Here is a 24962-nt window from a genome sequence, read left to right on the forward strand (position 1 = left end):
GATGACAGACTCAATGATAGTTTGCCTATTGAATCTGATTTTTGGGGATTATATCAATTTCTTCCATGGTGGCAATGTCTGGAACTGCACATGTTAAAATGGCACTGAAGATTTGGATTATGCATGTGTTGTAATGTTTTCTGTAAATCATGACAAACGTTAATTTCTTACAATTTAATATCATATGTCATTTCGTTTTGTGCTATTTGTTCTTTTTGCTATTTTTGTAGAATGTGAGAAACATTAGCTACATGGCATTTATTTATGAATAAACAATCCTTTTAATTGTTTGCATTTTAATATGAGTGATGGAAGGAAAAACATAGGAATGTATTGAGAAAAGAAATACAACAGCAGTCTTTCACTTAGTTAGCTTTGTTTTTATTCAACAATACCAAATCCAGGAAATTAGGTTATGTCTCAATTGGTGGTGGTTTTGCCATTCTTTCCTGTTGGTCCAGATGACTGTGTACTCCTGCAGGGACTGAGGTGGGTGCAAGTTTTGCCTTTTATGGCAGGGCTTCCCTTTCTGTGGCTGAGGCAGATGTTGTTGAACCACAGAAAGGGGATTATGGTGCTGGAAAAGCCTTGCACATATGGGTGCAAATGTGATGCAGCACCCCAGTCAGGGGGTCCACATCGAAGTTCTGATTCTCCAACTATATAGTTGTGCTCCCTCTGCTCCAGCTTCATCTCCCGGAGCTCTGTAAGGACCAGGCCCATCACGTCTTGGGAATGATGGATGGATCCTAAGACTTGATCAATGGTGACCTGGGTGACAATTAACCCAGTGGCCTCACTTTGCTGGCCCACAGATTCTCTCCACGAACCATAGCCACACTACTGTGTGCCTTGACCCATTGTGCCCTATCCCACTGGTTCCTGGCTGAACTGGAGGTGGTGGTGGTGTTTGTTGAACTGCAGCCAGGACTGGGGAGCACAAGATTGGTGTGATGTTGATTTGGACACAGGAAGTGAAGGTATCTATAGACTGAAGGGTGGTAACAGCTAGGGTGGGAGGTGTAAGTGTGGGCCAAGTGTGACTCACTGGAGCTGCCTGACCAAGCAGACCAGATGGACCAGCCTGCTCCTCCTACTCTGGACTTTCATGAGTGGAGTCTCCCTGACGACTTGTTCCTGGTCTCGTGTGGAGGTATCCTAAGTGGCAGATTGTTGTCCACGTACTCTGGATGTTGGACCTATAATGAACGTAAAAGAAACAAAAAAGTTGTAAAAGAGTTGATTATACGTAAAATTAGTTTGAAGCTAACAATGAAGAAGAATAAAAGAAAACGTGTACATCATGAATGTTCCTTTCATTTGCATTATGATACATTAAACAAACAGTTTACATTACACACTTAACAACTTTAAAAAAGCAGTTAAAAAAATTGTCCTGAAAGGATAAATAATAGAAAGTATATATAAGATATACCAAAGACTCAACACTAACTCAGTAAAGAGAAATGTGACAGAAACCAGTCCAACACCTAGCAGGCAAAACATTCTGACAATTACACAACTTGGGTCCCGATTGTGATGCCATCAGGAAAGCATTCCTACCGACTTGGTTCCAGAATGCTTTCCATAAGAATCGTATTCGGAGAGTCCTACCAACCTATTAGAACGTGTCCGGATGCTTCTATATACTATTCGTTCTGACTCATCGACTTCAATTGGAGCCTGTGTTCCGAATGAGAAAACAGGGTCCCATTGAGAAATGGGGTGGGTGGGGAAATCCGTGCACCCTGTGGGGGGCACCCCATGGTGCCTGCCACACTGTGCATGCGTGGCAAGGAGGGACCCATGGATATCCCCATGGGCCTGATTCACAGGGCCCAGCGAAAGGGGGGGCCTGCTACGGCCCCAAAAGCCATATTCTGGATGTTGCCGCAACCAAATCGGAAAGGCTGTCCGAATCTGACATCCTAATCGCTCAGCTGGAAATGCGGTCCATAGACCGCAACGATTGAGCTCTGAATGACTTGGTTACTCCCAATGCCTTTCGCAACCAAGTTGGACAGTTCAAACACTTTCCAGACATCGTACTCGCTCATTGGGAAACGTGTTCAAGTCGATAGGAAACAAGGATTCTGAATCGGATTCGACTGAATCGAATGCCGTTGGGAGCCTTTCCTGACAACATCAAAATTGACCCCTTAGAAGGATATACAGCATTACTCATAATACTCATCATATGAGCATTGCAGAGTAAATGTGTTTAAAAATAAGACAACTTTTATTCAGTTTACACATTTACATACATTCACATTTGTAAGTCAGAAAACTTTGATTTATGAAACACATACCATCAATTCATTGAGATTCCAAGGATAAGACAACAAACAACATTAAATACAAACATATTTAAAATCATTGCATGACAAAGAGATTGATAAACTACATAACACTTCAACATATATGAAACTTTGACAGAAAAGAAAAAATGAGAGAATGAGCAAAATTGCATTGCACTATTATTTTCACATTACAAAAACAAGGCAATATGGTAGTTGTAGTCATTTCAATTAAACATGCACAACACTTTAAAAATTGTAAGTTAAACATACCTGAAATTAAAAAAGTAAAACACATGCATGAGATATGTTAATTAGTGTCAAAGCACCATTACATCATTTAAATTGAACAGGAGATTGAAATCTGTAACCTTTATTACAACAAAATACATTCTAAAAAATGAACAAGTCAAAAGAAATTTTACTGAAATATCTAGATATATATGTTTAACAAAGGTGTAAAACACATTAGCAACAGCCACATTTAAATGAAAAACAACATTTAGGTTTAGTGATTGATTCCAAAGTGTAATTTACCAGTCCACTCCACCAGAGATTACTATCAAGCCTTCAAGATGTAGGATCTGCAAGCCCTTCTCCTCCTAGGGCAAAAGATGTGAGCGGAAGCTGGGAGAACTATCACCAGTCATCTTGGCCTCCAGGTGAGGCTTGGAGGCCAGGGAATTCGCTCCTACCCTCAGGTCATTCCACCTCTTCCTAATTCCCTCCTGTGTGCGCAGGTTGTTGCTACTGTATTTACTCTGTCAACTAGTCTGGCCCACGTTTGCTTTTTCTGAGATACTGTTGTATTTTGGACTTGGGGTCCAAATTATTGTGGCTCTGCTCTAATGATTTCATTCAGCATGACTGACAATTCACCCTCTGTAAACGGGGATTTCTCCTCCCTGCCATTATCCAAATAAATATAATGAAATCAAATTAACCACAGGGGAATACATTAAAGAAGAAAAAAGGGTCAAGAGAACAGGGAAAACTAAAAAATACCCTGACTTCAGTGAGCAAATTTCTCCTTTTAAATGTAGTGGTGCAGTGGAGTGGCAAAGGATCATGGGCTGAAATGGAGTGTGTTTTATAGGATGGAATGCAGGTGAGGGAAATTAGGCAAAAGACATCAGGTGTGTAATGCTAGCATCCATCCAGTAGCCAGAGTTGACATTGTTGACTGTGTCACGCGACTGTTGCTAGAACACTGCCAGCACAATTGTGAAATCTAAATAGGCTTGGCACAACCCAGCCACCCTAACAGCAACTGAGTGCTATACTCCAGTAGAGGAGTCCCCGGCGCTGGTAGCGGTGAGTCAGATACGTGGCAGTAAACACTCTGTCAACGCAGACGGAGATTCAGCCCGCATATATCTATATAAGGCAGGTGGAATTCTGTCAGTTTGGCGGAGTACTTGTAAATTCCACCACGAAGGGACAGGAGTAGTCCCGCCAAGATCTAAATCAGGCCCTAAGTATGAACAAATGAATCTTCGCTGTGACTGCCTCAAGCTGCCCTCACATGGCAACACCTTCTCCTCAGACATCACCAACTGCCTTGCCAATCTGAACTTTACCTTCTCAGATATTTTTCTTTAAAATTTGATCAACATCCAAAAGTAAGTAGAGACTGGGCCCAATACACTTCATATATCCAATCCACACTCTAATGCGGTCATCTGTGTGGTGTACCAGAACTGTACCATTTCAGGATTATGTTTTAGAATGTGACAGAGGTTGAGGGTGGAATTTCTATAACAGCAGCTGAAGGCCAGACCATGGACGATGTGCTTCAAAACAACAAACCTGCAGTCTGCCTTCATTGGTGGTCCCACTTTATTGGTGTGGCTTTTGATGAGCATTTATTTACAATTGGCAGCAAGATATGGCCTTTAGTTTTCATACTATTCAGTGTAGCTACCAAAACATACCCCAATGTACTTCTTTCTGACTTTTATGGCCCGGACAATACTTGGGTTAAGTGTTCTACTGTAGGCAGATTTCTTTTTGACTTTTCACAGTTCCTTGTCTCATATATGGTGTTGTTCTTGCCCAATACCTAGCCAATCAGACATTTATTTTGTCAAATCTGACTCCTTCACCTATACGTATTACGTAACATCCCCTGTGGATTTATCAATACATCTGAAAGAATAATTGTCAACCTCGGTTGAACCACATTCTGCCTACATGCTATTTAGAGCAAAGAGTGTTGTTGTTTTTTCCCACTGTTTTACAATATGCATGTTTCGGGCAATCAATCAGCAAATTATGTGATTACAGCTGTGTCTTTCAGCTGCTGTTGGTGTGCTTGCAAATTCATAGAGAATATAATGATAGCTTCCAAGTAGTTTATGAACAAAGTTACTAAAAGCTTAATAAAAGCAAGGCGCTCAAAGAATCAATGGCTCCCCCGACAATTTGGTGAGAAACCTTCTACTAGATCGATGATAGCAGACCTGAGGCCTTCTCGCAGATCCACATTAGGCCACTCTTTGCATAAAGAAGAGTGACAGTATCTGTTCCCAATAATGATCCAAAAGCACTTATAACAACACTTTTAAGATGATGTGAACAATTTTCAGGTGTTTGTATTGAAGCAAGCTCCCAATTAAGCTTTAGACTACAGTTGACTGTCAGTTGTCTGTCACCTGAAATCCAAGCGGTATCCTGCACTGATCCAGGAGGTTCACGGTGCTCACACCAATCACAACAGTGCATTACAGCTTTGTGATTGGCTTAGGGGAGGGAGCCTGGCTGCCTACTTCCTGTTCCTGTCAAAGTCAAAGGCAGAGGCAGGAGAGCAGGAGCAGAGAATACGCAGGACCCGGCCTCAAGGTAAGTTTTATTTTTTTATTCGATCCCTAACTCCCCCCAACCCCCGCAAGACCTACCCCCTCTTCCCCCCGCACCTGCCCCACCACCCATGAGCCATGCCGGCAGCCACTGCTCATGTGTCCTAGAAGGCCTTTGCAATAGGTCCGTGATTAATTTGTGAAGCATGCTCAAAGCTTACAGTCGCTATGAGAATGGGCCTTTGGAGAAAGCCTTCTTTTATAAAATGGCCCAGTCTATTGCACAGCCATGGGTTTAGTCTTCAAAGTTTCAAGTATCTTTGAAATGTTATAGTCCGGCAAGGTGGACTAATAAATCGACTAGAAAGGAGAGGCAAGCTACAAAACAAGCATTTGCAATAGAATCGGTCTTGCCTGTGGGACTTTATATGTATTTAGCTATGCAGCACATTAGCCTGGGTGCTGAAACATCTACTGTTCTTTAACATGGAGGGAAAGTAAGCACCAAACTGCGTGACACACCAGGTATGGGAATACATGGAGAGAAATGTTACCTTTAAGCGGGAAATGGTATAGTCCAATGCTCTGTTTTTAATATAAAATGAGGGCCTTCGGTGGTCATATCACTGAAAATACAAGATTTGAAAAAAATATTATTGTCTACGGATATTCGTGGAAGACAATTTCTATGGACTAGAATGTAGAGAATGCTAAAGTGATTCTGGTATTTTACTGACCACTGCTGGTCGTTTTCTATCAAGAAAGTTAAATAGAGGCAGTTACCAGAAAAATAGAAAAAAAGAAAGTCCCTCAGCAGAAAGCAATTCTGGTATTTTACTGACCTCTGCTGCTTGTTTTCTATCAAGAAAGTTAAATAAAGGCAGTTGAACAAAAAAAAGTCCCTAAGCGGAACCAGACAAGTCCTAGGGTTGATCTCCAGAGCCCACAAAATACATACACATATAAGTATATACTAAAGTATATAAGTATATACTAAAGTATATAAAAGAAGTCTTGAATGCTCGACCTAAAAATTACTCTGAGCCATGTTCTAGCAGCATACTTTTTTGATCACTGTGACACTACAGACGGGGACCAGCCACTTGCGAATAAGTAATGGTTGTTGGGCCTGATCAGTGGCACACTAAATTGCCTCCTGGAACTCCTGTCCATTTTCAATGATGGCAGCGGAAATAAAGAACGGAATGCAGAGGAGAGGGAAGGTTAGTATATACACAAATGATGTAGTTCAGGGAGCTAAAGTTAAATTGCTCATTTAATGCAGATAGCAAGAAAGCATGCTTGACGTGTGAAGTAGGCAGTGGCAAAACCCAGTGTCTCTATGAAGATGAAAATGTTAGCTTTTCTAGAATTCATTGAAATTGCACTAATAAAACCATGTGACGTAAACCTTTTTTGATTGCCCGAATGAACAGAGCTACTGTTATATAAGTATAAAGGCCCAATAAATAATCAGGTTTAATAGCCACAGACTAACACAGCTATCACAATTAGAACACTAATAACCAACACTACTAATCAATGGTCTCGCTGGATATGTTTTCCTCTCCACAAGGGTGACTAGACTAAGCAACATAAAATGAGTTCGTTTGTGAAGTCGAAGAGATTGACATTTGCAAATAGATGAAAAAGTTGCTCTTTACAAACTAAATCGATTAGAAAAGTGACCCTAACAGAACAAATATTGAGTTTGTACGAGGCTGGCTTAGTATGTGGTGCACACTTAAATGAGTGATGTACCTTGTACTAATCAAGGCAACCCTTATGGTTATTTTAGGGGACTTTGATAACCACAAAAAGCTCTCAAAGTAGTTGCTGTGGAGGGCAGCCTTATCTTGAAGCAGTGTAAAGAAGCTTGTTTTACCACATTTAATAAATAGTCAGTGTAGATTAGATGAAAAAGAACCACACAGTGTTTTATAAAAAATAAGTCTATTTATTACACAACACAATCACTAACACATTGGTATATCTCCTACGCAGAGATATCAACACAGTACACAAGAATACTTCAAAACAATCAGGTACGTAGCACACATATACACTGGTCTCTAGGGGGAAACCAAACCATATACTAAGAAAGTGGAATGTGAACTGGAAAGGAGAACAGAACTTGTACCAGAAGAATCAGCGGAGCTGGGGAGCTAGAAACCACCCGAGGAAAGTACCCAGGAACCCCACGGGGCTGTGTGCAAAGTGGAAACACAGCTGCATTCCCAATAGTCACGGTTGCAGCTTTAAAGAAGAAGGACCCTTCTCAGAGGACCTCGAACAAACCCTTTGGAGGACGAAAGATTGGAGACCCACCCCACCCGTGGATGCCCCAGGTACCAGGTTACCTTTACCACTGGAGACGGGTGCATAGGGATGAATTGACGTAAGAAGTGGACATAGACGACAATGGAAATCTTTGGAAGAAGTGCCTCTGGAGAAGCCAGAGAAGGAGTACGGTGGAATCCAAGGGTGGATTCTTGAAGAGGAGAACCTGCAAGCAGAGGGGACAGAGTCTTTGCCACTCAGATTTGACCAGGAGGCACGGAAGCACAATGCAGACTGATGTGGAGAGATTCGGGAATGAAGACGATGACCTTGTCACTGCAGCAGTGAGGACCAGGCAACGCGGAGGAAGACCAGGAGACGTGCAGGAGCTGTCTCACGTTGGATGTCAGTGTCTAGGTGGTCGATGTCTGGCGGGAGCACCAACAACCCTTGGTAGCCGCAACTTGCTTGGAAAGCGAAAAGATGAAAACGTTGAGACAGCAAGGTCCAAGGGACTCACCAAGGGCAGGAGAGTCGGAGCAGGCCCCATTCAAGCTGAGGAGCCCACTGAAGCAAAGAAAGACCCTCAAGAGGACCCACAAGCCCAAGGCACAGGAGTCGTAAGAGGACCACAGTCAGTTCCCCAAAGACTGACTATGCAAAGACTGCAGGGAAGACGCTGATCTTCGAGTGATGATATGCTGGAGGCTGATGCTTCTTGTAGCCCGAAGATCTCTGGAGGGCAGAATCAACAAACCTTGGCAATGACAAGTCGACGCAGTGCACAGGTATCGCAGGGGTTTGATCCCAGCAGCTCCAACGAGGAATACTGTCCTCCAAATTAGAAGAAAGACAGGTCAGGCCTCTGGAGTGCCACAGAAGCACCACCTGTGTTGTTGAACCTTGGGAAATCTGAAGGACAACAGAAGCAGCAGACCGGTAAACTTTGTTGCAGTGCCTGCAGATGCAGGGCAGTGGCTCCTTCACTCACCTCAAGGGAGATTTTTTTGGATGTCTTTGATTCCCACAGGTCTTCTGGAGAACCTGGGTCAAGCACAGACACAGGCAAGGCAGAACATTTGAAGAACACCAAGACTTGGGGCAGCAGGAGTCTTCCTTGATGTAGTCTTGGTTCCAGTCGAAGTCCAATGAAGTCCAAGTGTCCAGGCAGGCCAAGAGTGTCTTGCTTTCAGAGGTGAGTCTTGTTCCACAACGAATCTGAGGACCCATCCACAGGGGAGACCTTAAATACCCAAGGAAAGGGTTAGAACAATTAAGGGTCCCTGCCAGAGGAGGGGCTGGACAGTGGGAAGGATACTACCCTGTCCTTTGTCCAATGTTGTGTCATAGCGGGAACCAAGGGTTCCTGAACTGGCTCAAACCGGAGTATGCAAGGAGGGCACCACTGGTGCCCTCCAATGCAGTCTGGGGGCACTGGAAGGTGACCCCTCCCTAGCCCAATACACTAAGTCCTGTCTGGGAAGTGATCACACCTCCCTTTGACAGGAAACCTAATGTTCTACATGCCCTGCTCAAGCTCATCTCAGCTGCCGGAGGACACAATTCTGTCTGTGGTCGGCAGAAGCACTAGCTTTCTGGCGGGCCCTGAAAACTGTTACCGGGAGTGCAGGGGGTTCCCTAAGGGGCCCACCCAGTACATGTGATCATATTTCCAGCACCGGAATCGGTGTTGGGGTATGATTTCAATATGTTTGATACCAAACATTACCAGGTTTGGTGTAGCCATTATATAGTTAGACATCTCGTAATGACTGATGTCCACTATATATCTTAAAATGGCTCACCACACTTAAGAAGCCTGGCGAATCAACTCCGGGGTTTGTAGGGGTACCCTGCTCATGCAGGCACACCCTCACACTTGTAGCCAAGCACCCTGCCCTGGGTTCCTGATTAGCAGGATCCCAGCAGAATATAGTCAAAACACACTGACACTAGGCAAAAAGTGGGGGTAACCATGAAAGCAAATCCTACTTTCCTACATAGTACAACATATTTTACAAATATGAAGCAACCTCAGAGAACTTCTTCATTTCATTGGAGTGTACTAATCAATTTTTATGGTCGGTATAATTTTTATCAGAATTATGGCCCGGATGTACTAAAGGATTTTGTGATTGCAAACCCTGTGATTCACAAAACCACTTGGTTTGCAACTGCAAAATTCATTTTAGTAATTTACAAATCCCATTTTAAGAGTCTGTAAGGTTGTTTCTAACTTGTAAAATGGGTTTTGCGATTCATACCAAATTGGAATTTTGGAGGTGGTTTCAAAGGGGAACTCCTTCCAAACTACGATTTGTTAGGTCCAGAGTCTGTGGTTTACAACCCCAATTCCAGTTACCGTCTCTTTGAAGGAAGTGGTAGCTGATTGAAAAGTAGAAAGGGGGCCTTTGGGACCTTATTTCCCTTTACGAATAGTGATTGGATCTTTGGAGTGTGTAGGCAGAGTACGGAGACCACTGCCAAATGCCCCAGATGTTTTGCCAAATGAAATGTAATTTTTTTATGCTATAAATAAAATAAAAAATTGGAAATGCAAACACAGGAATGGTGGTCCCCTGACTCTATCAAGCCCCCATCTCTTTGCCTGCAGCCAATTGCATGGGGACTCAAAATGCATATGCCTAATTAATATCCATTAGGCAGACCGAACTGGAAATCAAACAATTTATTCCAGTAAACCATAAATTGAGGGTCAATGTGTGACAGCAGAAAGGTGGTGGATCTTCAAGGGACAGAGCTATGAAAAGCACAACAAGGAGAAATTTGACAGTAAATATTGTCAGGCTTACTATTGGTCATAAAGAGGCTGCATTTTAAAATATCTTATGGAGGTTCACGCACCTACTTCAGAGATCATTGTGTGCCCAGCCCTTTTAGGGGTGAAGAGCAGCAAGATCATTCTTGTGGTGAATGTACTCCATGGAGAGATCTGTGTTTTGTCTAGTGACAGTTTTGACTCGTATTGTTGCATATAGGGATCATGTGCCTAATAAAAAACACATTTCGGAACATGCAAATCACAGATTTTTTTTTTTTTAAAGAAGATAGTTAAGTCGGCTACTGCTATGACACAGAGATCCTTTTGTTATTTGCACTTTAAAAGTTGCAACCCTTCTTATACAGCACAGCGAGCTATGAACCAGCATGAAGGGTGCAGCAGGGCATCAGTTTAAAACCTCAATATGTCGTTTTTCTGAGCTTGCTAAAAAGATTTTTTTTAATAGTGGTAAAGTCTTATTAGTACAGACGAGCCCAAACACCGTGTTAGGTTTTAAGTTCTGACATTGTGTTTCTCCTCACCATGCACTCTTAACATAAAAAAGCCTACCAGTACGGACGATGTGCGACTCCCTCCTTCATTGCCTCTTGTAATATTTCTTGTACACTGATTTACACACTTGTATGATTTATTGCTTTTATGCAATATGTGTGTGTGTATGTGTGAAGTAAAGGGCTATGACACCCTATATTGTGGTAAGTGGGCTATAAAAGAATTACATTAAAAAATAAATTTGTAAGATCTATTTAAATTGTTGCTTGTGCAATTACTCATACAGACATATTGATCTAACATTCTTACAGTGCATGTGTATCTCATACACGGACTGCCTCCAAATCATAGGGGCATATCAGCAAGGCGAGGCGATAGAATTATCACCGCTTTTGCGGCCATTTTTAGCAAGCTCACGCTAACGCGTGAAAACTTGCGTTAGCGTAGGAATTCCTAACGCCCAGCTTTGCATCTCTAATGACAACGTAAATAGCTTATGTAGTAATGCAAGTAGTCTCCCATTTAAACAAGCATTTGCAAAGTAATAGGACTCGCATTTAAGCGAGGCCTATTGCATTGAAAACGGGAGTGCAGGTGGAGAGCAGGGAGCGAGAAAGCACAAACAACGAGAGTGGGGGGGCGAGAACGCACGGACTGTGGGAGGTGGGCAGTGGGGGAGAAGGCACGGGAAGAAAATAGTTACCATGCAGAACAATAAAGGGGCCAATAGCCTTGGAAGGATACAAATGACGACATGGTCGTCATGAGGACGGACTAACAAGCCTAAAAACAATCGGAAGGCAGCATTTAGGACCTAAACCAATGAAAAAGATGGGCGGAGAGTGGGCAGCGCTTCCATAAAGCTTCCACACTATAGTGAATAATGCATACCTCGTAAAGCGAGCAGCGCATGCCCTGCAACGCTAGGCTCGACCTAAAAATCTGAAATTTTAACATAACTGAAATTATGTTGAGGAAAGGTCCAAACTTCTAATAATATCCACAGAACGTACACTAACCACATGTGGATGCAGGATGCAGTATTATAGGTTTGAGTAGAGTAGTTCATAGACTTCTGGGCCCTGATTTACTAAGATTTTTCAACAGGGTTGCGTTACTTTTGTGGCACATTCCTGATGCTAAATCCATTTTGGTATTTAATAAGCCATGTAAAGTTGATTTGTGTGACTTGGAGTGATTTAGTAATAACCAACTAGCACAACGCAACACATAGTGCTACCTTGCATTACTTTGTGTCTGGTAGGCATTATATGCGTGGAGCATAGACATTCCCGTGCACCCACACATGTATTTTTATGCAAACCTAGATATACAAACACTTGAAAAAGAAATGTTTGTGCCTGATTTTCCACTCTAGTAAGGTAATGATCTTGCAAATAGCAAAACTTTAATTCTTTTGAAGTTTTGGAAGGAATTGCATGCATTTATTAATTAAACACTAATTTTCTTTGCTCTCTCTAGAGATGCCTTTGGAACAGACTTGATGTGGCCCTACGTAATGAGCTTCTGCGCTGTGACATCACTTGTACAGTTTGTCATGCTGCCGTTCCTCCCAGAGAGTCCTCCTTACCTGCTTATGGAAAAGCAAGATGAGGCAGGCTGCATGCAAGGTATCATGGAGCGGGAAGGGTCGGACCAGGGGTGCAGCTTCAAAACGGTGGGGTATGAAGGGGTTCACCCCCTAATATGGGTATTTTTTGGCAGACGGTTATTCAAAGGTGTTTTCATTTGGGTATCCATCAATCAATCAATCAGGGTACTTGTAAAGCGCGCTACTTACCCATGAGGGTCTCAAGGTGCTGAGCAGTGGTGGGGGTGTTAAATGGTAGCGGCAATTTCAGTCGATAACCCTTCAAGTATTGCCCGGCGGTAATCGCCTCTCATACCATTCGATAATTTACCAATGAAAGAGGCAGGCGCCGGAGACTGGAAGGCAGGAAACAAAGTTTTTATTCCGTCGGAGCAGAACACATCAGATCAGACAGCAAGGTATCGTCACAAGGTGCTCTAACTGCATCTTTGAGACCTGGTCTCTTATACACACGTTTATGACTTTATTGCAGGGTTATTGTACATGGCACATTCTTGAGATTACTTTGATGTATAAAAGAACGTCTTCGGAATCCCCACTTCGAACTCGTTCCCACACATATCTACAGTGGAAGTCCCCACCCCATCTACAGTAGGAGATGGCTATCACGCAGCTGGACATTCCGCCAATTCCCGGGGATGTGTGCAACCGGCCGGGTCTCAGGGGGTAGGGGCTTTGATCCACTGTAATCCCTTTGATGTGGGGTGTTTCCCTTACAGTAGGGGCAATAAACTGCATCCGCAGGGCTAGGTGATGGCCTGGGATCGGTTCGGACAATGGGGCGCAGAGGAAGGGGGTTATCAAAGAGAGGCATGACCATGTATGGGATGTCGGTCAGGCGTGGGATGTGGTTTCATGGCAGGGTCGCGCAGAATGAGGGGGTTTATGGCCCGTGTATGAGAGAGCGGGGGTGGCCGGCACGCGGGGGATGCTCGCAGCGCCAGGGGAACGCGTTGGCGATCGAGAATGAGCGGGGGAGGGAGTGGGGTGCCTAAAATGGCAGCCGTGCGTTCGCTATGCGTGGCGCTGGGGAGAGGCAAGATGGCGCAGATAATGTTCAGTTACAAGCTAAATTTCCACAGGGGGGTGCCGCTACTGCTCGAAAAGCCAGGTCTTGAGGAGTCTTCTGAAGGCGAGTAGGTCTTGGGTCTGTCGTAGGTGGGTTGGGAGGGTGTTCCAGGTTTTGCGGCGCGGTAAGAGAAGGATCTGCCACCGGCAGTCGTACGTTGGATGCGGGGGACATCTGTGAGGGCGAGGTTGGCGGAACGGAGCTGGCGGGTGGGGGTGTAGAAGCTGAGTCTGCTGTTCAGGTAGGCTGGTCCGGCGTTGTGGAGTGCTTTGTGTGCGTGGGTGAGGAGCTTGAAGGTGATCCTCTTGTCGATGGGGAGCCAGTGCAGGTCTCTCAGGACAGGGGTGATGTGGCTGCGGCGGGGGGCGTTGACGATCAGTCGGGCGGAGGCGTTTTGGATGCGTTGTAGCCGCCGTTGGTGTTTGGCTGGGATTCCTGCGTAGAGTGCGTTGCCGTAGTCAAGTCTGCTGCTGACGAGGGCCTGTGTCACTGTTCTTCTTGTTTCGGTTGGGGTCCATTTGTAGATCCGGCGGAGTATGCATAGGGTGTTGTAGCAGGAGGAGGAGACGGCGTTGACTTGCTTGGATATGGAGAGGGAGGAGTCGAGGATGAATCCTAGGTTGCGTGCGTGGTCGGTATGGTGAAGTGTCTGTCAAATTTCACACTGACAAAAACACAGATACACTCTCTTCTCTGTTTTGAAAGTCCTCAAAAATGTTGGTTATTTTACAAAGTATTGTTCTTTCTTTCGCTTGGTACGCTTACCAATCTGCAATCCTTTCTCATTCCAGTGTCCCTTAGGCCCCTCTCATGTGCCCTGCTTGTCATATAATGTTTGTTAACATTAAAAACCAGCCTCATTGTTAAAAAATCTGAGGCTCAAATTCTCCCAATCTTTCTGACCAAGCTACGCCCCTAGGTGGGACGTAATGTCACATGTCCGCGGTAAACTTGTCTCTTCATTGTATTCAGCAAATAAGCATGCACTTTTCACCCTGCTCAAGCTCATATGGGCTAAAAGCATGCACCTTTTATGAGAGGACAAAGTATGAGTGGGAAATTTTGTACCCCTCACAAGGGTAAGCGGCACTCATTTAGCCTGGTTTTGACACAAAAGTGTTAAAACTGGGGGATAACTGTATCTGAGCAAGCTTAGAAGCATACTTTGTTTGCTTACCTATTTTTCCGGCAGCAGGGCTTTAAGTGGGAAGGGTCCCTCCACTTCTCATACTTGGCAGTCATAAAAACTGACTGAGAAACCATAAGCGTGGATTTATCAAAATGCCAGGGATAGCAGAATTGATATCATGTACCTTTGACCATAAGTACTTCATATGAAGTGACATCATATGACCCTTGACCCTGATTTGTTCCAGCAAGGCATGTTACATGTTCCTAATATCACAAGAATTCATATCCCTAAAGTTCCATAATAACTGTATGATTAGTACAACAGCATAATACTGTCTGTTTTAGATACAACCTATATTTTGGTGCGTACTTGATCTTTAGAAATTCTGGGGCATAATAAATGCCCTGAATTGTAATGTGTGAGCAAAAGTTTGTAAACCTGATGTTTCTATGAGGCCCCTACCCTGGGAAAAATGCGAAAAATTTGAGAAGAATGCAGTGAAAATGTGTATTTTAATGCATAGTTTTTAAATAAATTTGCCGAAAGGCCATAAGTGATAAATGGGCACTCATTAAATATTGAAATCATTTCATGGTGCACCAAACCTATGAAACCTGAAGTTCCCCAAGAGGTGACCCCATTTTTTTCAAAATGTAGTTTGGATGTCGCCATAGACAAAAAAAATCACTTCCATTATGCCATAGTCAGCATTTTGTCATGAGTGTCCCCATATACCATTGGTACTCTCTTACATCAATAATGACATAAATATGCCAGTGAAAGAATTTAGCATTTTATGCTGTCCATATACCATTGGTTAGGGTCAGCATTTTGTCTTGATTGGCATCCTTCCATATTCCAGGTTGTCCACTTTTTTGCCGAGCAATGCATCCGTTGTGTTTGCATCTGCATTTTGCTATGGGGATTTACTTGCTAAGAATTTCCTCAAGTATGGAAGCATTTTTCCATGGGTGCCATATATACCATGAATTACATCTAGCATGCCAGTACCAGTAGTTTAACATTGGTACCATTAATGCAGAGAATTAACCTCACTTTAGTTGTGAGGAAATACCACTGTTGACATGACCCTGATATAATCCTGTTGCAGGAAACCCACTTTTTGGGAAACAACTGTATATTCTTTGATCAGGGCAGATATACGCTGCTGGGGCATACAAGATTCTCTGCAGGCTCAAGAAGGGTAGGAATCCCAGCCCGCTGGTCCCTCCCACTGAAATTTACCAGAATGTGGGTCAATAAGAAGGAGTGCAAGGCAGCGATACATGGGAGACACTATGGAGAGGACATGGTATTGGGATCTTGGTATTTTCCACCAGGCCTGCAGACTGATGACCCAGAGCTCCTGGGGTCTGGATAGCAAGTACCCCAGAAGTGCTGACGATCAGTGGGGGAGACCTCAACCTGACTTTGCAGGAAGACCTAGATAGTGTGACAATGACTGGAGAGAGACGTGGATAGTTGGCCCCCTTCATGGAGGCATTGGGGTTGGTAGACCACTGGCAGGATGCTCCGCCAGGGCAGCGCCAATAGTCATACGTGACCAAGTCCATAAGGTCATTGTCCAGACTGCACCATCTCCTGGCACACAGCCACACCCTCTTTCTCAAAATACTGGGACCGTCACGTCCAAGCTAGATTTATGGAAAGTGTACAAAGCTGTGTTTAGAGGGTAGTTAATCACCCACTTAGTGGGCAAGAAGAAGAGGAGTGATGAAGAGAAGAGGAAGCTTGAGCACAGGCTGCTGCAATGGAAAAGGGGCTATGTCACCTCTATCTCCAGAGAGCTGACACATAGAATTGAAGAGACGAGACATGAATATACAGCCCTGGTGAACCCGGAAGCCTGAGGTCATTTTTGTGTGACACAGGGTGGGGAAACTCCTAGCCTGGTTGGCCAAATAGGAGGAAGGACAGAGATTAGTACGGGCATCAGTACAGGGATGTCAGTGCTAAAAGAGACTCCCATTGAGATTACGCAGGCGTCAATCTGGAAGGTCTTTACAGGGCCCACACGGTGACTGGACAGATCAATCTAGATGAGTTTATGAGGGTCATCTCAGCCCCCCAGACTTGAGACCGACCAGAGAGGTTTGCTCGAAGCGGATATTACTGAAGAGGAGGTGGCCGAGGCTATAACCTACTGCATAGTGGCATGATCCTGGCCCTAATGGGTTCCAGCTGCACTTCTTTTAATATATGAAGTCCAGAGTGGTGGGACCAATGCTTGGATTGTTTTATGAGTCCAGGAAACTGGGTAGGCTGTCAAAAGACTTTGTAGGTGGGGGAGGGGGGTGATGATTGTTATTATACACAAGGCAGGTAAGGGGCCTGTTGACTGTGCCTCTTACAGGCCCATTTCGCTGCTAAATGTGGAAATGAAGATACTAGCGAAAACCCTGGTGAACTATTTGGTGCAGGTGGTGGATTCCTTTTGGCCTTGCCAGTACTTGTTACTAGTATCAAATAAATGAGTAGTATTTGAAAGTTCATATGATTCCCTACTCCCTTAGATTTGGTCATGTGACTTCTCCTGTATACGTTGTCGATGAGTTTCGGCCAGAGGTATTCGCAGGACACTTCAGACTAGGAAGACCAAAGTACGAAGCACCTAGTAATCAAATTAATCAAACGTTGAGAAATATTCCTCTATATTTCACATACCTTATACACCCAAGTGCAAACCAAGCCCCAAAAGAGTTTAGTGAGGAAGACCTGCCTGCCAATGTAACAAAATTATAAAAATGTTAAAAATAGCCACACATTTATAATGACCATGACCTTCGCACCTCACTCGAGAGTATGCCACCTCTAAGGAATTGCAATTTCACGCCACCCTCTGCTTGCTTGACAGTGCAGGTATAGCTTCTCTGATACAACATTGCTTACAAATTTCACTTCGTAAGTACACTATTGCGACACTTTGAACATTTAGTACAAAGCCTAAACATGCATTGTGCACATGTTGTTGTTTGTTATTTGTCCATGAGAAGACATGGTTATCACAATAGAATGAACAATGTCAGCCTGGCTGAAGCCTCGACACAGAAGCATGGATACTGTTTTTATAAATACACACACATTTCCGTGTTCAAATCAGAGGAGCACTCTGTTGTCATTGCGAGGCTGCTGCTGTCAGAGTCTCAGCCCAGCTGATTCCTGTTTACCCTCTGTGAGGAGGGATGTCCAACTTGTGACCAAGACGGGGACCTGCACACGCTTACCTTCAGGTAATGGGGAGTTAGATCATCCAGGAGGGAATTCTTGGCAGAATACCTGCCCTAGGTTAATAGGGTAGGGAGCGCAGAGTAGGAGTGCACTATACACAGTATCTATACGCCGGCATACATATATTGCTTCTGCATAATGGTGGAAATGATAATTCTTTTCACTGTCCTCATATTGCTAATCACTATAATTTGCTTCTGTCTATTAATCATTGTAGCGCATATATTCTATACAAGAATCCCAATTCAATAAATTTTGAAATGTCCCTGTGTGTATTACTTGTGTATTCAGCTGAGTATTCACCAGTGATTGAGCAAAAAGGTTTTTGATCTGTTTCCTCCTTGGGGACTCAGGGTTGTCACGTTCCGAGGTTATCCAAACCATAAGCTACATGACTAGGTTTAGGGGTACGTATGGGGGCACTGTGACCTAGCAAGACGATCAGCCAATATATGCTGAGGGGGTGCATGGAATCAGTCTAGCAGCATTCCAATGTTTATGTTGTCCAAACAAACATATAGTTCCTACTGATAAAGCTTGAAGCAGTACAAGGAGAGAGCATTATTGCCCAAAATACTGTTTGTAAAGACTTCCACCAAGAGGATTGCACAAAGAGTAATATGTGTAGCCACACATTTGCTTAAATATAAGGAAGAAAGAAGAGATTTTTGAAAAATATTCTATGTTGTAATGTTGTATTTTTGTTTAGTGGTGACAGGTTTGATAATATGCTTGTATTTTTAATTGTGCTCCAAGACTAGCTTGTTGAGTGCCAGCACTACAGGTACTATCAGATATAATCAAATAAACTGGGGCCCTATTCAAAAAGGTAAACTTAGACCAAAAGTACAAGTTTACGACTTTCGGTATTCACAAAGGTAAGTTACAAGTAGTATCTTGAAGTTCACACTCGAAGTGGTCTAGGGTTACCTTTGTGAATCGGGTCCTGCATGTTTTTGAATAATTTAAATAACCCAATGTCACATTCAATATATGACTGTGGCTAAAGTTGAATATGTGAATAATCCCTACAGGATACCATGTTTGTTTTCTGATCAGGATCACCTGCGGGCAGGTAAAACACGGTGAGGGACAGTGCTGGGTAAAGCCCAGAACAATTATCACATTTACAATGATGTAGGAATGTCAAGTCAAAGTTAGGTATTATACACAGCACTGTTACCAACCTTTCATATTGTAAGGGCGAAAACTAATGACAGTGTGCAGCTAGTGTCTCACACGTTTTTGTTCCTGATCTTCCGTAGCAGAATTTATTTGTTGAGAAATGTCTTGTTGAATCAATGTTCAGCTGGAGCACAGACAGGTGCAGGATGGATTCATAGATAGCAGATGAAAGCGAGGTTTAGATGGTGGAACTGAGGCTGAGCCAACAGTTAGGAAGGTGGATAGTAGGAAGAAACATTAGGGAAGGTACGAACTGGAGAATTTATGGTAGCAGGAAGTGACAACAACTGGATGAATAGATGTTGCACACAATCAGTAAAGAGCATACTGATAACCTTGAGGTAATTGGATGGATGGATGGATGAATGGATGGATAGATGTGTTTGAAGGAACAATGGACTAAAGTACTGGTTCGAGAGTATACATTGTAAATGCATTTACAGAAGCATTCACTTGCTTTCTGCTCTTTCTCTCATTTGCAGCCATACAGCAGCTCTGGGGTAAAGGAGATCACAGCACAGAGCTCGAGGACATGAGGAAAGAGAGAACTGCCATGAAGAGCACCAAAATCATGGGCATCCTGGATGTGCTGAGGGACCGGTCCCTGCGGCTGCAGCTATACGTGATGGCTGTTTTGTTGGTGGCTGTGCAGCTCACCGGTATCAGTGCAGTTTAGTATTGTCTCCCTCTGCATGCCTAACATCTGCACGCCAGCTGTCAATGATACATTGTATTGTAGTAATGTAGCAGTAAGGCCACTGACGAAAACAATATTAGCTATTAAAGGCCATCTGCTTGGGTTTATATTGAGGGAGAGGGCCTTAACCCCATCAGTGCCACGCCCTTTCCCCCTCCTGTGCCGGGCGTTGCACTAGTGGGTGGGGTTCATGACGAGATAGTCTCGTCATGGGCACAGCGCAACCGTGCTCCATGACGAGACTATCTCGTCATGGGCACTGAAGAGGTTAACAATTAGTCAGAAAGGCTTTAATATTACTAGAACATTCCATCCACCGAGGGTAGATTGACCAAAACGTGGCTATTTGCACAATAACTCTTTGGATTAGGTCTCATGCTGTTGTCCTTAGCGCCGAGACACCCACGGGTATTTGCGCACTTTATAAATCTCATAAACATAAACATAAACATAGAATATTCTAACTGAGCAGGAAGAAAGACAAAGACAAACAATAGAATGCAATGTTGGAGTGGATGTACTGTACCAGCCATTATTTTTGCCCTTTGCGACTGTATTGTGTTCAGTTGATCTCCTGAAATTTTGAAGGGCCCATAAATAGGGGAAGTCATTATTTACAGTCAAATAAAGGCCATAATACTATTAGTTCCCTGCCAGGCCTTCATGCGAAAGGGAAGGTCTGACTACAGAGCAGGTGCCCATCACAGTCTCAAGGACAGAGGAGTTATGAAGGGTATTGAGGAAGGAAGAAGGGCAAGGTGCTTGAGATCAGTTAGAGGCACATTGCCACTGAACAAAACTGAATCAGGAAATGGAAATTCTGCCCTGGGTAAATAGTAACTGATGCAACCTCAAGCATGGACTGATATCTTAGTAGCTATGCATTAAATTGAGGGTGTTTCTCTGATTCAGAGGCATACCCTCCATATCGTTGAGGTAATATAAGTGTTATAATAAATGTATTGGTGCATTCCATCACCCATCCCATCCTATCCCAGTTGGTATGTACCATGCCTTTGTGTATGAACATTCCACAGCTGACTCCAGCTGACTGGAGCCTGTGGTGGTGGAGAGATGTAATAAATATTCCTCATGTACTTACCAGTGTCATCTCACTTTGTAGCAATAAGCTTCAGTGCAATGCAAAACTATCTGTACCCTCTCCCCATTGCTGCACTGGCAAACCATAATGAAGCCCAGCAGAACATGTGAATTGTCACCAGCGCCATATTGAGCCCCAGAGTGGCCAACGGCCCACTGCACATCAAGCCATAGAGAAAGTCCTCCTCTGCCCTTAAAATAAAGCAAAAAGAGAGAGGCAGGACAGGAAAGGGTGATGGATCCCACACCAGGACAAGGTGAGTGACGGATGCAGCTGCTGAATGGCCATAGACATAGAGATCTGGCAGCCTCACGGTTCTTCTTGGTGGGCCCATACTGATTTACTGCTTGCTAAGGAAGCATTCTGATTAGTTGTGCAGAACCCAATGTTAAAATATATCTAACTCCTAATGAGGATGCAAACAGCTACATCAAACACAAGTTCCTACCCTCAATTCCTTATCACTATTCAATTGAAACACTATAGTCACTCAAAGTGTCAAAGAATGAATGACCCGTATTTGTATAGGGCACAGCTACTCCTTCCGGAGTGTCCCGGCCCTGGCAATTAACAAGTGCATACCCTACGCGGCTTAGTTTTTAAATAGCCACGTTTTCAGCTCTTTTTGAAAGTGAGAGAGCACTGTTAAAGATCTCAGAGCTGCCTGCAGTTTATTCCAGATTTGGGCCCCCAAAAAGCCAAAAGATCTGCCGCCTCTGCGTGCCAGGCGAGCTTTGGGGATGCAAGCCAGGTCGGCATTGGATGATCTAAGTGTCCTGGTGGGCACATAATGTCTGACTCGTTTTCTAAGATAGGTGGCACCTGTTCTATGGAAGGCTTTAAAAAAAATAACCAGAGCCTTAAATGTTATTCTTTTCCTAACTTGGGGCCAATGTAAGGACTTCAGATGGGTGGGTAAAATGTAATCTGTGTTTAAGTTTAAGAATAGCCCTAGCTGCTGAATTTTGCACTACCTGGAGATGCTGTAACAGGTAGTCCGGCAAACCCAGATAGAGGGCATTAGCAAAGTCCAGTCTGGACGTGATCAGAGCCTGAACCACTGTCCTCCTGGAATCCTGGGGGAGAAGTGGCAGAAATTTCTTAAGCGTCCGTAGTACTCCAAAACAGGTTCCTACTAGGGCTTGAACTTGGGTCCGCATCGAGAGCTTGTTGTCAATGTGGATGCCTAGGTTTTTCACTATCGTTTGGGTACTGCTGGGAGAGGAGAGATCTGAAGGCCACCATTGAACCCAATTGTTCTCCACAGGTTGACCGAAGAATATAATCTCAGTTTTATCGGTTTTCACTTAAGCTGATTCTGCTTCAGTCATTTAAAAACATTGGTGAGGCAGGATCTTATTGCATCCCATTAAAATCCTTCCCTTTCTTGCATGAAAAGATCAGCTGTGTATCATCAGCATAAGAGATAGTTTTTGCGCCATGTGCCTCTGCTAATAATGCTTGTGGTGACATGTACAGATTGAATAGGGTGGGACTTAAAGCGGAGCCCTACAGGGACTCGCACCTTTTTGTTTGGCATTGTGGCTGAGTAAGGAGGAGTCCAGATGATCTGTTCCCTATGTTCCAAAAGGATGTAATCCATGCCAATGCATTTCCTTCTATGCCCATGTTATTTATTCTGGATAAGAGCATCCCATGGGGCACCGTGTCGAATGCCGCAGACAGATCTAATAAGCTCACAACTGCTCTTCCTCCATCATCCAACTGATCTTTGAGGTGTTCAGTCACTTATAGCAGGGCACATTCAGTGCTGTAGTAAGCCCTAAACCCGAATTGCGTCGAGGGTAGGAGATTATGTTCCTCCATGTACTCCGTAAGTACGCTGTTAACATGTTTCTCTAATACCTTGGGAAAAACAGGGAGAAGGGAAATTGGTCTATAGTTAGTTGGATTGTTGGGGTCTGTGTTAGGTTTCTTCAGGAGAGGCAAGATTTTCGCCTGCTTCCAGACAAATGGCTGTTACCAATGAGGAGTTGAGAACCTCATTGACTGGCACGTTTAAGGAGTCTGTTAGGACCGGTAACAGTTTAGCAGGACATGCATTAGTAGGTGATCCCAACTTAAGACCCAAGAGCTAAGTGAGTGAGTCTTCCAGTTGACCTGTCAATGCCAAAGACAGCTTAATGGAGAATACAACTGGTGTAAGGGTGCAGATGCTCCAAACTGTTAGTCAATCATGATTCTTATAAAAAACAGATGATAAACCCTCACTCCCCAACCTGTGGCATGCTTCATCATCGGGTTGTCACATCCAACCAAAAGTTAGTTAAGGGGCAGATGGGCTGTCTGGAGTGGCAGGAAGAACTTCTGCGGTGGTGGATTGTTGTTACCAGTTTTGAGGTTAGGGATCAGTGAATATTAAAAATTACGTTCAAAGGACACCAACATCTGTAATTTATTGCCAGTTCCTTGGAAGAATACTACTATCCTACTATATTGCCTATTCCTTTTTACCCTTTGCGCTAATAACTTGCTCAATCTTCAACTGTGCGCTGTATTTCCCTGAGCATTAGACTAGCACTTGCTTTCCCTGCTCTGCACATTTTTGGATTTTAAAACTGTTTTTGAATTTTAAGGCTGTGATTGAATTGTTTAAAGGTGATCGAAATTGAAGTTGATTTGAACTTACCTGCATTTACCTCGATTAGGAGTGCGCAAAACTACAGTCAAGTCACAGCGCAAACCGGAAGTTACCGGAAGTAGCGCTGGAGGAGGGGGCCGCATCCTAGTTGTTTTAACACTGGGGACTACAAAAACTGGGCCGTCCATGCCCGAACGGGATCAGGGGCCAGGAACCCTGCCCCTTTTATACAAATTCCTAGTAATCACCACCAATATTCTAGAGAGATGCTACTGAAACTGGCCAAACCACCGTAACATAACAAGGAGCCTTGTGTGCAAACATCTCCTAGGGACACGGAGGTTCCATTCTCATGCCTCCACTGTAAATGGGGCAGCCAAGCAATACCTGAACAGCACACTAGGAAAGCTATCAGTTCGGATGGCCTCCAAATGACCTGCATTTATTTTAACTCCAGGTCAATGCCTAAATACTTTTTTCGAGATCTGGGATACCTTAGCAGACATAAAACCTGGTCTAGCATTTATTACAGAAACTTGGCTAGATGATAATAAATTTCCTGATATTGTCACTGTCCTACTGGTTGGGTATAAGCTCCCCTAGACTAGAAAGAAAATCTAACACGAAAACACAATCGGAGAAATGGTATTCATTAGAACTAAACCTACCAGAAGGAGATGTAAATCTCTGGAACATAAGTGGAGACTATCTAAAGAAAGCAGTGATAGACCATACCATAATGCCCTCAAAAGTGCAAAAAACACTAATTACAAAACGAATAGAAGATAACTGTAATTAATCTAAAGAATTATACAAAATAGTGAAGGAACTCTGTAAACCAACTAGTATGTCCCATACTATAACTCCTTCAATTGACAATTGTGAGCTGATTAACAGCTTCTTCACTGATACAGTCTCCAAAATGTACTCCTCCTTCAACAGCCAACCCACTGCTAACAAATCAGATTGGGAAAAATTAGCGCCACACCCTAAAGGACACGCTTACCTAAGGAATCTGGCCCCTTTTTCGGAAGAACAGGTTGCAAAAGCAATGACTGAGCTCAAAGCAGGATCCCCACTCGACCCCTGCCCTCACTTTGGGCCTCATGTACGTAGCCCAATACCGGTCGGTAACGGCCAATTTCGGTAATTATACCGTTACCGACCGGTATTTAGGCTGTTGACATGTAGGGGGCTCATTTCTGTATTCGGTAATTTACCGAATCGGTAAAATTACCGATTCGGTAATTTTACTGATTCGGTAAATACCGAATACAGTAATGAGATGTAGGGGGACTGTGTGGTGGGTGTGGGGATTCGTTATTTACCACCAACTAATAGTTGGTGGTAAATGACGAATAGGTGTGAAAATGCATTTTTGTGCACTGTGAAGTGTGCAATGTGGCAGACATACATGCCCCTAGGGCATGTATGTGCGCCACATGTGCACACATGGAAGAATCAGGGGTGCAACAGGGTGTCAATGTGACACCCTGCCACCCTTGAATGTGCTCCCCCCATTACCGAATCGGTATTTACCGATTCGGTAATGAGGCATACCTTCCCATTGATTCAATCAATGGGAAGGTATGCCTCATTACCGAATCGGTAAATACCGATTCGGTAATTACCGACTTACTCCGA

The 24962-nt window shown here is 43.8% G+C and overlaps 1 protein-coding gene across 1 annotated transcript in view; it reads left to right on the forward strand.

Moving 5' to 3' along the window:
• LOC146783422 (solute carrier family 2, facilitated glucose transporter member 11-like) overlaps positions 1–24962 on the forward strand; it is a 480741-nt gene that overhangs the window by 388042 nt on the left and 67737 nt on the right. Inside the window, exons 7-8 of the mRNA XM_085632832.1 lie at positions 12153–12301; positions 19400–19587. Of these exons, the coding sequence (XP_085488958.1) occupies positions 12153–12301; positions 19400–19587 (337 nt within the window). The remainder of the gene's footprint in view (positions 1–12152; positions 12302–19399; positions 19588–24962) is intronic.

Source organism: Triturus cristatus, chromosome 11 (assembly GCF_964204655.1).
Source record: "Triturus cristatus chromosome 11, aTriCri1.1, whole genome shotgun sequence".
NCBI classification, from domain to species: domain Eukaryota; kingdom Metazoa; phylum Chordata; class Amphibia; order Caudata; family Salamandridae; genus Triturus; species Triturus cristatus.